The sequence below is a fragment of the Chelmon rostratus genome, chromosome 16 (assembly GCF_017976325.1).
Source record: "Chelmon rostratus isolate fCheRos1 chromosome 16, fCheRos1.pri, whole genome shotgun sequence".
Taxonomy (NCBI): domain Eukaryota; kingdom Metazoa; phylum Chordata; class Actinopteri; order Chaetodontiformes; family Chaetodontidae; genus Chelmon; species Chelmon rostratus.
Genome location: NC_055673.1, coordinates 5741050 through 5754106, shown reverse-complemented (window position 1 = coordinate 5754106; position 13057 = coordinate 5741050). Strand labels below are relative to the sequence as shown.

The following is a 13057-nucleotide window of genomic DNA, read 5'->3' as shown; positions in this document are numbered from 1 at the left end:
AAGTCTGGGTTTGGATGCTGATGCTAGACATGGAGAAATTTGATCATTTTACTGGGATTAAAGTGAGCAGATCTACCAGCACCATTAAAAAAAAACATGTAAATTCACACACCAAACAAAAACCCCCATTGTTCAAAATCAAGACACTGTTCCAGCTTGGATAGGTGAGTGTTTTTTGAAAGTGGCTCCTTTCATTTCAGTGTGCTCAGTATAACTCTTGCCATATGTCTTTCATCGCCCACTTAAGAGCAGAACATTTCTTCCCTGAGCTCTCCACATTGCTGAGGGTCATGCAGGATATTGTCCACTCTGTTCCCAGTCGTCCTGAAACCAAAGCACCGGGCCAGGGATTTTTTTTTTTTTAGCATTTCCATTGTTCAGTCTTGTCTGCACCACGCCCAGCTCACTCTGCTCTCAGAGCCTCAGGCTGCCTCACGTCATTCATGTATGTCCACTTTTCTTTAGAAGCATCTAAAAACAAATTGCAAAGATTATGCGTTTTTGTTCTGGATTTAAAACCATAAAGGCTCTATTTACAATGTACCTCACTTACAAAGCTGTCCACTGCTTGCATGCAAACCCTTTCTCGTACCTATTCCTCATCCTGTCACTCTAATCCTAAATATGTGAGACCTGGCAGCACGAGAATGTGACTCACGCATTCATTCACATATGTTAACGACAGATTCAATTGAAACCAGTATCGAATTATTCAGTATCTTAAGTCCCTGAACCGCTTTGACATCACACATGGTTAATCCTTATCTCCCACTGAGGGATGTAGTGCACTGTATTGATCAGTAGGAACACTCATTATGTGCTGCCTGTCGAAATCATTCAATTCAGAGCAACATGTCCTCGTGTTCTGCATTCCAGGACCACACTGGACGGGTTTCATCAGCTTGTGTTATCTCTGGCACACCCGGCCTTTCTCTTGCGTTGGATTAGTAGTGAATCCTGGCAGCCTTCCTGCTGGCCAGGCACCCTGACAGCGAGATGCTTTCTCACTGCTTCATTCCACATGTCAGTGCTCAACAGAAGAAGAATGACTGTTTAAGTCGTCGTTAACGTCTATCAGCATGAATCCTTCATCTTCTGTTTTGTGACATTTAACAGGTGAACTGAGGTGAATATGGCTTGTGCTGCATCCCAACTGAAAGCTGCTTATTAATGCTTTTTTTTTTTAATAATAAAAAAACGATGTGAGATCAGAGAGTGAATTCTGAGGCTGGTGTGTAGAAATGGGACAAATATAGTTCAACATTTTTCCTCACAAGGAAACCTGAAAGGGTTTGAAACGAAGTTGAGACTTAAAGACAGATAGACAACAGGCTGATTAGAAGACACCCAAGCAAGAAATAGTCCAGCACGTGTGTGTGTGTGTGTGCGTGCGTGCGTGCGTGAGTGCGTGCGTGCGTGTGTGCATGTGTGTTGCATCTACCAAGGGTCTGCATGAAAATACAGTCAAACTGCAGACTGGTTGAAAAGTCCTCTGGCATTTCTTAGATAACGTCTGCAGGTTACAGCTGAGTGCTCAGTTCTGACCCCCCCGGGGCCAAAAAAGGTAAATAAATCCTCTCGCTGTTGGAAACAGAGTCTGACAGTTCATCATGTTTTACAAGCTTCTGTAGCAAGTTGCTGTCAGACAGCAGCCAAATTCTGACAGTAATATACCATTTCCCATTAACACAGTACAACACAGTGGAAAACAATGCATTCACTGACAAATACTCAACCTCTGCATGTAAATTCACACTTAATGCTGTCAGAGTAACAGTATTTTCTGTCAAGTGGTGGAAATACGCAGTACCCTCCATTTCTGTTTATCCAAACAAGATCCATTAACATTGTACTGATGATCGTAGGTTAAGGCTTCTGTTATAATGGTAACTCTTTTCTATGAATCAAACTGCTAATACTAATCACTTCTGACTGGCTGTTCCTGAACATGACTTTGGACGGCAGAGCTAACGTCAGCCGTCCATGCAGAGTTCAAATAGATAACACTGTGCCAATCTCCTGCTGAAATTAGCCATCTACAGTGTTCTTTAGTCTGCATGTTTATCGAACCTTCAGCATTTCACATAATGCTTCTTTCGGTCGGATTCGCGAAGTCAAGTTGCTAAAGGCTAAACTAGCTCTCTTGAGCTTTCTGCTTTCTGCTTTCTGCTTCCTGCGTGGACAACGGCCGTGCTTTGCACTTCTCTGCTGGGTGCATCTTACTGTGTGAGATGAAACAGTGATTTCACTTTGGTTTTCCATACCTTTGCCAGCTGTGAGCCACTTGGCTGGCTGTTCCTGAACATGACTCTGGATGGCAGAGCTAACGTCAGCCGTCCATGCAGAGTTCAAATAGATAACATTGTGCTAATCTCCTGCTGAAATTAGCCATCAACAGTCTGCATGATTATCGAACCTTCAGCATTTCCCGACTTCGACCCCACTTCGCACTATCTGATAATCCGACTGAATCCTTTTCCCTTTCAGTGCAACATAATAATTCTCTCAAGACTCCATGTAATTCTTCCCCATGTAGCCAATTGTATTCAGCATTAAGGCGGAAAGTGATTCAGTGGGCTGAGTAGCACTTTGAACCAGTTCCACCTGTTTGATTGCGATAGTTCAATATGGTGATCAGCTGCCCTTGACAAGCACCAAAAACAACTGTGTCAGTGTTCTGTTATAATTTTCAGGAGGGTGCACTCATTTTTGCACATGGCCTTTTACCATTTTGACAAGAAAATTATGTTTTCCTGTTAGTGTGAACATAAAACATGGGTAACCCATTAAGATGAGCAGCAGGAATACCATATATACAACATATAAAACTTTTAATTTCAAAGTCACAGCCCTCACAGTGTCTGCTTGAATAAATTGGCCCTTGGGAAAATGCAATTGATGGCCCCTGTCAAAGATGCATGCATAGATAGTGAAGAAGAATGGATGTGCATCCCCCTTGAGGTGTGTCATCCGTGGTAAACAAGCCAACTGTTGTTCAAATGAAGTCATGCATATGTTGTCAGGTTGTGGTTCAGACATCTGATTGTGTGAAAGTTAATGCGCCTAATCATTTGTGATCACTTTCTTCACTTAACTCTCGAACAGGTTCTCAGTGTTACGAAACCCGCCACTTGATTGGATGACTCAAGAAGCCTTTAAGTCCTGAACAACACTGGGTTTAAATGCTAAATGCCAGAATGGCTCTTAACCTGAACTGACCTCATTTTAATGTTTAATCATTCAGCTCAAACTCAGAGAAAAGGGGTGAAATGCTAGTTTGCTACAATCTACAAACGTTAATATCCACACACGGATCTTCACCCATAAATGTCTGATATCCTCAAATCACAATCTACTTCCTGCCAGCAAATTAAGAAAACAACACTTGTAAGTTTTTTCTGTGAAAAAACATCTTAAGTGGACTTCTTCAGAAGAAAATGATTCTTGCAAAGAGGTTGTCATGTTTGCACTGATTCAGAGAGCAGAGACAACAAAGCTCTGGTCCTTGTAAGCTCATATACAAAACCTGTTCACATACAGGTTTTTACAGGAGACAGTGCTCGTGACACATCTTGTGTCTTTTTATCGTTGTTATCTCCACATTCACGCCAGCAGAATCTTCCCCGACCATCACGCTGCAGGGAAAAACAGAAGGGTGGAGATTCTGAGGAAAAACAAACCTTTTTCCCACAAACTGACATTATCGCTCCTGTATTGACATGCTTCTTTTAGGTGTGTATCGAAAAGGTCACTTTAAAGTGTTTTAGCAGGCTGTCAAGCCATATCTTGCACAGTGCTGCACGTCAATGGAGAGTTAATATGCAGATTAAAGAGGAGCTGCACTTAAATCAGTGTTATAATCGCATGGATTCCTGTTGGCAGTTAATACAGGTAATTTCTTCAGAGAAAACACGCAATGTGTGTTAAACTACTTTCTCTGTTCAAAGTTAGCTGCTATGTGTCTGCTTGGAGTTAAAAGTTTGGTTCAGCTCCCTAACCCTGACCTAACAGACCTTGTTGATCCCCATGATTGTGGTAGCAGCTGCCACACCGAAGCAGAAGACCGGCTGTCATGGCTAACCTCTCTTACAGAGCTGCTATTAACTGTAGCTGCACGCCTGAAAAGCGGCAACAGAAAAACGATACAGTGCATGAACACGATAAATGGCCCAACTGTGACTAACTGGAGGGTGCAGTTAGCTTTTAATGCCAGTGAAATGACAGTTAGGCATCTTTAGCTTCTGTCATGTGACATATTTCCGAGTTAAACGGGTTATATGGGTGGACTTCAGTTACGAGGGAGATTTGGTGTCAATGATCCTGCAAGAGGATAAAGCCCCGGGACTCCCCACCGGTCAGGTAGAGCGGAAGAAGCCTCTTGGCGCCTCAAGCAAGCCCAGTTGCCTTTTTAAGCTTGACCTGGACCTCACCTCACTCTGTGGCTTTACCACTTACAACATTTAAGACAGCTTGTGGAGTTTTTGACCACTAGTAGCACTATGAAGAACATTTTTATGAATGTGTCTCCATTTCGTTTGTTCGTGTGCACAGTTCGCTGCAACAAACGTAGAAATGCAACAGCAAAAGCAGGGAGGAAGAGCGCAAACATGGAGGTCAAGAATGCAGTGAAAAAAAACAATCTGCTTTGCAAATGTTTGATGAGGAAGGAAATGCCTTCAACTTGTTTGTTAGGCCCCGCAGTAACAGAATATGAGCGTAGCTTGTTTACATGAAAACTCCACAATGCTCCTTTAAAATAATGCTTGCATGTTAATGCATGATGCATTAATGCATTTACTTTTGATGAAGTAGCTTAACTTTAAATACTTTAAATACTAAAAGAAAAAAAGGATCCGACTACCACTGATCTGGTCTGGAAAGACTGAGATTTTATGGGTAGGCAGTGGCTAGGACTAAAGCTGCAGCTGACTCCACCTTTGCACAAATAACGCAGTGAACATGTTCATATCACAGCAGCCTCAGCCAGCAGTAAGATCAAACACAGTTCCTCTAAGCTGCTTATGTGTTCACTTTTTCAGAGTTACATAACTGCTTGACACGGTACCCTCTGTGGAAGCTGTTCAGAGCAAAGTTAGGAATTTCCTCAGAACTGCAAACAATGAGCTAGACGAGCTGCCATGTGTGCCTTAATTAACACTGCTTAAAGAAAACACACACATCATGGTTCCTGTTGACATTTCTTTATCAGTCATTGAATGGAATACCAGCAGCACAATGCACAATATAAAAGTCGATTATAGCTCTGATTAAATTGATGACTGATAAGATTGTGCAGATAGTGTCTACAGATAGTGTCTGTACTGCTTTGTAAATGGTTCCAGCAGAACACAATAGGCGATCATTGTGTTATTCTCACCAGAGTTTGAGTTCTCTGGCCTCTGGAGCACAGGACATGTCTGGTATTTTTAAATTAAAGTTATGAGTTTTTCACCTGGAATATGGACTTAATGTATCCCTCAAGTTGGACGTGATGGAAATCAGTCTTGTCCTTGCTCGTGCTGCTTATTTCAGTAATTCTCACTGTTACTATCATCCAGATCCTACCCAGAAACTCCTGTTTTCTCCCTCCTGAAGGTTTGGGCCGAGGCAGGTGCAAGGAAGGTATTGATGCTTTCGTCACCTGTTCAGTAAGGAAGTACCTTATATCACGAAGTACCTTATATGAACTTTAGAACTTGTTCTACATACATGCATTCATATAAATACCAGTGCTGGCTTAGTGCATGTTATATTTAGTATATGCTGACTGATATGAGTTCTTTTCTTTGTCTTTTTATCTTGAGCTGAACTGCAGCACTCCCAGAGAAACTATGTGACCAGTGAATCTGTTGCCCAGATGTGAAATTTTACATTCGAAGGTATGAATGTGTATCAGAGGCTGCTGTTTTGTACCTGCCCGGCCTACTCTGACTCTTGGACCTGGACCCAGATTTATCAAACTGTAAAAAGTGAAAGTTCAGACAGAAAAGGTGCAAATCCTGTACTTTTTAAGATTATCAGATCTCTTACACCTTAAGAGAGCTCCAGAGGCCTCTTAAATTGGTGAAGAGTGAAGAGTAGATCCTAAATGGCTGCAGCACAAACACAGAGGTGCACACACATCTACTGAGACATGGTTGGTGTGTCGGAAGGGAAATTTAAGCCTTTTATTTGCATTTCTGTGTCTATTTTCTTGCCTTTAGGGAAGCAAAAAGCTGCACTGATTTTATTTGCAGTCATTTTCTATGATTCTTCATTGCACTTCAGTGTGGTACTATTTCCCCTTATTATAAGAATTGTTTGAAAAACTTTGACTACTGGCAGTATTTCATCCTGCCCCAGTTTAGTTACATCATCCCTGTTTATTCGTTATTAATATATCACATTGTTCAAAGAACCCCTTCAGTGAAAACACAGATTCAGACAGCCAGCGTTTCATTCATCACATACCTTATGAGCCAATCCAGTCAGCTTGAGGGGTGGGGCAATGGTGAAACAAGGGCTATCAGAGGGGAAGCCAAGTGTAGCTATGTAGCAGTATTTTGCAAGCTGAGTTTCACTATTTTCAAAACGATGGTGGAGACCTGTTCAGAGAAAGGAGCACAGCCCCTTCCGCAAAAAAAGAAAAAATGAATCACACATGCTTTAATATTGATTCAAAACAGTGCATTTCCCCAAATGTTGATGGCATTTACCAGATGGTTTTGACACTAAATTCTAAACAGACATTTATGGTTCCCAGATGATGTGAACTCCTGATTCTGGTAATAATATGACTTTTCCTGTAGTTCCACCATGACAGCCAACAACTATAGGTTGGAAGCCATGACATTTGGTGCAGACGTTCATGATCCTCTCGGGATGAGCTGTAATGACGTTGGCTATCCTCCGACTTCTCATCTGGCACCGTCATCATGTTTAAGACCAAATGCCCTAACAACTACTGTATCAGTAGTGTAGCAGTGGTATATTCAGTGCTAATTAGCAAATATTAGTCTAGGCCAGGTTATTTCCTGTAGCCCCAATTACAAATGTTCCCCAAACGCATCGCAAACAGGCTATTGGCGGGCACTTCCTACGCTACTGCACACGGAAGTCTTAGTCCCGCCCCTACGTGGTTGCCGGAGAACACAAAATTCAGGCAGGTGTGTGAGCCAGAAGCCCAGTTAAATATGTATAATTTCTGACCTAAGATTTCTAAAGATGTTAAAATGAGTGGAGCTGGCAGTATTTCCAGAGAGAGAACCTGCTAACCTGTGGACAAATGGCTGAGAAAGAGGTTATCGTTCGGGCGTTTTTACAATTAGCCAAGTGCATTATCCTGGTGAGTTAGCTACCTAGCTGGTTAGCATTAATATTCGTTGTAATAAAGTTGAGTTGTGGGTTATTTTACTTTCGTTACTTTACTTTGGGAACCCTGGCAAGGCAAAACCAGTGAGGATATAACGTTTTGTGCGGATGTGAATTAAGTATGGCCGTTGAAATGAGCTGTTTAGCTACCTCTGTGTTGTATTAATTGTTGCCTGAAAGCAAAGTGCATAGCTTGTTGATTTAGCTCTAATAAAAGGGTGAAGCTAATTTGTGTGTCCTGTAAAAATGTGTATTATTTTAAGAAGTTAATGTTAAGAGTTGGTTGTGTTAATTCTAGTGATGGACAGTGAAACAGGAAAATTGGACCATATAATAACTTGTGCACATTCGTGTTTTTTAAGAGGACTCTTCCTGTGTCGACCACCTGGAGTGGCTTTGTCTGCTGTCTGGATCTTCATCGTGACCTGAGGATGCTTTCACCTCGAACATCTGGCTGTAGCACTGATCCCAAGTGGTGGTAGGAACCAAATCAAAGGAAACCTAAGGATTCATGTTTATTTGTACTTTTTTCTTCTGAGATTTCAGATATTTTTACTTATTTTTTTATATTGTGGTATTTTGAAGAGGCCCGTGGTTGACTGGCAACCTTAGAGGAACTTTCAAAGAAGAGAAACTCAAGACTTATTTAAAACTGACAAGTTTAAAGGACATAAGCAGAGGGTTCATTTAACTTTACAACTGCTGACAAGTGTTGACTTAAATTTATCTGTTTGTCTTTTATGTTATTATATGTATGTCTTCGGTTGTATGTTTCTTTCTTGGAAATTATTATTATAAGGTTATGAGAAACTGTAAACTTTGAGTTTAAGAAAAGGGAAGTGTACCAGCGAGTTGATGAGAAACAGACAACCCTCATAAATATAGTTTACATTCATTTTTAAGTCAGTGGTTGTGTGTGGGTTTTTGTTGGTCTTCTTGCTATAGCCAGTCCCCTTACCGGACCTGGTGAATTACAGAACCAAGTGAATCTGCGACCAATCTGAAATGTGTCTTGTGTCTAAGATATTTTGAAGAGCTCCAGATCTTGATACTTCCGTTACTGAACCCAGGATCAGCAACATAGATTCTCCACTTGGTGAAAGGATACGTGTTACATTAGCTACGACAGTGAAAATGGAAATCTGGAGCGAGTATATTAAGTAGAGGTAGAAAAAACAAGCAGCAAAATAAGGCGCGAACATTAAATTTGCACCTCTATAGTGTTGCATCGTTTTGATGTGGACAATAGTCCATCAGTAATATGATAGTGTTAAAGATGGACATGGGGGTCTAGAGGCGACTACGCCCACTTAGGAGACAGGAAGTGTACAGTATTACACCACTGGTGCAGCTTGTAGTGCTTCGTCTTTTGTTATAGAGCATTTTATTAGCAGGGTTCATTGCTGATATTTCTCACTCACCCTTTTCTTGTCGCCCTTCAAACTAACTCTAAAAGTGGTGACAGTGTCTGCAAAAACTAGCACAGATATTCACTGTGGATAAAAACCTATCAGGGATGTAGAGATTGGGAGGAAGAGGAAGAGAGCTGAATGAATTGGTCATCATTTGGTTGAAGTATTCTCAGGAATTCAGAAGTGCACACAGGCGTAGACACACAGTCCTCACCTCTCGGCAGCTGCACTGAGTGAACTCCTTGAAGTTGCTGTTGTCAACATTAATCAGTGTGATGAAAATCCCACCAGCGTGGAGAAGCCAAAGGGGTGCGGTGTGACACAGTACGCCTCCTCCTGGAATTTCTTCATAAAGCTCAACACTCGGGTGAGAAATATCAGCAATGAAGCAGCTCAATTTTACAGACTGTGGGGTTCCATATCACCTGCTCTATGTCTGTTATTTATGTTTAATGTGATTACCAGTGGTGGAAGAAGTATTAAGATCTTTTCAACCCCCAGTGAAGACATTGGAAGTATAAGTATTTAAGACAGGAAGTCAAAGCGTGCCTGCTCCCCTTGGTGGACGTTATTACAAATATGCATCTTTGCATCAGCCTCACCAAGTGAATTTAACTGAAGTCATGAGACAAAGTTAAAGTTATTAATATTATTAAAACATAATTGCCTTTTGTGTATTTTGGTCAACACATGAGTGAAAGAGGGATAATGGAAGCAGAGGAGGAGGCAACAGGGAAAGAGTGGAGAAAGGAAATCATTGTAAAACCATGTCCTTTTATTTTTTTACCTTTCAATCAGTGTACACATTACTTATGGGATTTTCAGGGGATGATTAATTGATAAATCAAGGGATTGACATATTAAGGTTCTTAAGAGGCAAAAAAAATTAAATGGAGTAAACCTCAAAGAAAACCACCCCTTAATTTAAAAGTCTGTGAAATGTAATCTGAGTTTGTAAGATTATTTTATGACATCTGTTCAGATTATCATATGTCAGATAGAACATATCTGAGTGGTCAGAGTGCAGGCTTTAGTGGCATCTAGTGGTCAGGTTAGAGATTGTGACCAACCGAACACCCATCACCTCACCCTGCCTTACAGTGGCCAATAAAAAACATGAAGGGCCCTCTGTACAGCCAGTATTTGTCCATTCTGGGCTACTGTAGAAACATGGTAATGGAAAAGGCCGTGCTCCCTCTGTAGATATTAAGAATAATAAAGACTCTTTATAGAGTAATAAAATCAGATACAAAATAAAGCAACACATAGTATGAGTTAAACTAGGTTGACTAATCAAATAGTAGTCAAATTGTTAATAAAAACAAATGCCAAATTAATGAATAGTTCTTATTTTTAACAAATGTTTTCATTACAACCAAATTGAATTCAAGGTTGAGATTTAGTGTCATTTTTTGTGGGAAAAACTTTTGGAATAAAAGCCTAACTGCCTGTGATTAGCATGTTGAAAAATCAGTAAAGGCAAACAAGATAGACATGAAAAGATAAACCCAAACACAAAGGCAATAACAAAATGTGAGAGTGAATTTCTCCATTTTGAGATCAGTAAAGTCTAATCTAACAAGGCCACGACTTTAGTCTGCATTAATATATTAACAAGCAACAGTGTGCAGAAACATTCTGAACAAGACTAGAAAACCACAGGAAAGGTCAGAAAAGAAAATACATCCTCAACAGAAGAAATGACTGAAATCTTCTTCATCTTAAAAGGAGAACCTCGAGGTCAAAGGTCAGTTCTTCTAATCTGGTCCCTCTTTCATCTTGCTCGAGGTGCTTTAATCCACGTCGCTCAAGTCTATGATGGACTGAGGGGGCTGCACTGATGTCAGCTTCTCCTGGATGAGCTCAGGGAGTGGGAATCGTTGAAGAGTGAAGAAGACCATCCTGCAATCCTGACACATTGAATGCATACACTTTTACTAGCTCATAGTTTAGCAGTTTGTTTTTTTCAGTACACGTAGCCTCAGAGAGAACAGTCACTCACAGCAGGAGGTCCAGGCTCTGGTAGAGGTGGGTAATGCACAGCACCTGAATAGAGGCGGGGGGGCATTAGGGGTCCACAGAAGCCACTATTATAAAGCCCGGCAGGCACAGGCGGTAGGGATGGCATGTTCAGTGGGAAGTTTGGACATGGTGTGTAGCTGCTGGGAGGATGACCTGACACCCTCAATGGAGAATGAATAACAGGCAGAGGTGGAGTCTGGCCAAATCTACCAAAGTAAGGAGCATCTGGAAAGAAAGGTGAGACATTAGCTACATTGAAATAATCTAAAACAAAGATTCATTTATGTAATTTTAGACTGGTGTTTTAGGGTGAGGGAGCAGGTTTCGTACCCACCCATTTACATTCAAGCCATAACTCATGTTGATAAGAATATGTACATGGCAACTTTAGTAGGGCTGTATAATGATTGTTTTCATTCACCAATTATTAATTGTTTTACAAATAAAAGTTCAATCATGCAAAACCCCAAAATATTTAATTATCATATGACAAAGAAAGGCAGTAAATCTCACATAAGAGGTTATACCCAGAGAAGGTTTGACTATAGCTTTCTTTGAAAATGACTGAAACAATTATATCAATTATTTAAGTAACTGTTTCAGCTCTAAACAGTCACACATAATTTAATTAGACTGCATATTGGGTTTTTAGGATAAGACACTATTGATCGAACGGCAGGGAAATTTACTTGCTCCTAGAATAAAAAAGAGGTAAAAAGAACAAATAGACAATATAGAAGGTGCAAAATAAAATCAATTATAGAGGCCATGTACATTATATACAAAAGAGTATGAAAAATATTGTTCTGCCTTGTCAGAAATGGCACTTTCAGAGGAAAATTTGAAATTGCACATGAGTAAAATATGAAGAATAAAATACGTTATTATTGCACCGTAAATATAACAGTAAAATATGAAATATGCACAGTAGAAATATGAAATGTTGCTCAAGGTAAGTTTTAACCTAATTTTGAAGTTTACTGTTTTTTGTGTTATAAAATGTTATTTGTTGTTATTTTGAGCTGTTTTCACTTTGAGCTGCACCTGATGCATGAATTGTTATGTCAAATGTTATTTATTATTGGACAGACATAATTATTGATATGTAGTGACCACATGTGACTTATAGACAGAGCTGACTTAAAAAAAAACGAAATAGTGAAAAAAAAACGAGGTAAATCATGAGACTTTGTTACTCATTTTTCGCGCCACTCTCCAGAAACACTATTGCGTGCGTGCTTGTATGCGCGTGACCTGTGTCAGCTGCCAGTTCGCGGGTGTCTCGTGCCACAAGGCCGCTCGCCCACACCGAACCATCAGCCGTTAGTCCTTTCTTTTAAATAGAGTGCAGTTAAACTCACCTCTTATGTATGAATCGTTTTATCCGGTCTCGACAAAGTTTAATCTTTAACTGCAAATTACCAAACTGTTCAATTACACAGAAAATCCCAAATTATAGTTTTACTCACATCTCCGCTCATGTAAGCACAATAGGGTTTTTATGTCCCCTCAGCCTTTTATTTCTGTTGGCCTATGTAAACCATCTTGTTATTTTAGAAAGTTAGCTTGGTTCAGTCATAACAGTTATGCTAAGTGTAAATGTTTGTCTTTAGTTTCTTAGTGTAGCTAACTTGGAGCTGTCCGCATCTTAAACAGATTATAAATAATATAACGTTAACTTACGAAAAGCTGTACATGAGCCTTCCTCACTGGAAGCTAAGGGCGCCTTTCCGCCGTCCAGAGCCGCCACATTCCCTCCTCCCGTGGCCGGTCTGCTCCGGAGGTCAAGCGGGCGGCAGGCGGTGGAGGCGGCGCAGTCCGGGGCGTCTTCCGTTTGGGGAGACATTGGTCCAGATGAGTCCGAGTGACGAGCGTCTCCGCCCGCGGCCGAGGCGCTCGAGGAGCGCTCAGCCACTGGTTTCACCACGCTGACCCCGGTGTGGGCGCTGGGTCGCAGCTCCTTATTCTGGCATCGCTTAAGATTTCGCATGAGGGCCGTGGTTCGAGTCCGCTGTGTGCTGAGGTAGCACTTCCAGCAGTCGCATCCCAGAAACGGACAGTACCTCATGTGGCCCTTTATTGGGACGATTATCCCATGGTGTCGGCACCGGCTGCATTTCGGCTCTCGTGGTCGCTCGGCGGCTTTGGATAAAGACATGCTGCCAGCCAGTTGCTCTTAACACTGGCCTGATTAATATAGATCTCTGTGGGTACTGTGACCCAGTGTGACCTTTGTTAAAATGTAGCATTTCCAGGCCTTGGAAAATGGCACA

General features: G+C 41.1%; 1 protein-coding gene across 1 annotated transcript; it reads right to left on the bottom strand.

Annotated features, from left to right (window-relative positions):
- Window positions 1–10555: 10555 nt before the first annotated feature.
- LOC121620004 (doublesex- and mab-3-related transcription factor 1Y-like) lies at window positions 10556–12942 on the bottom strand. The gene is made up of 3 exons (XM_041955940.1): window positions 12480–12942; window positions 10765–11009; window positions 10556–10672 (listed from the first exon to the last, which is right to left on the bottom strand). The coding sequence occupies exons 1-3, from the start codon at window positions 12940–12942 to the stop codon at window positions 10556–10558; spliced, it is 825 nt and encodes a 274-aa protein (XP_041811874.1).
- Between the last annotated feature and the right edge of the window lie 115 nt (window positions 12943–13057).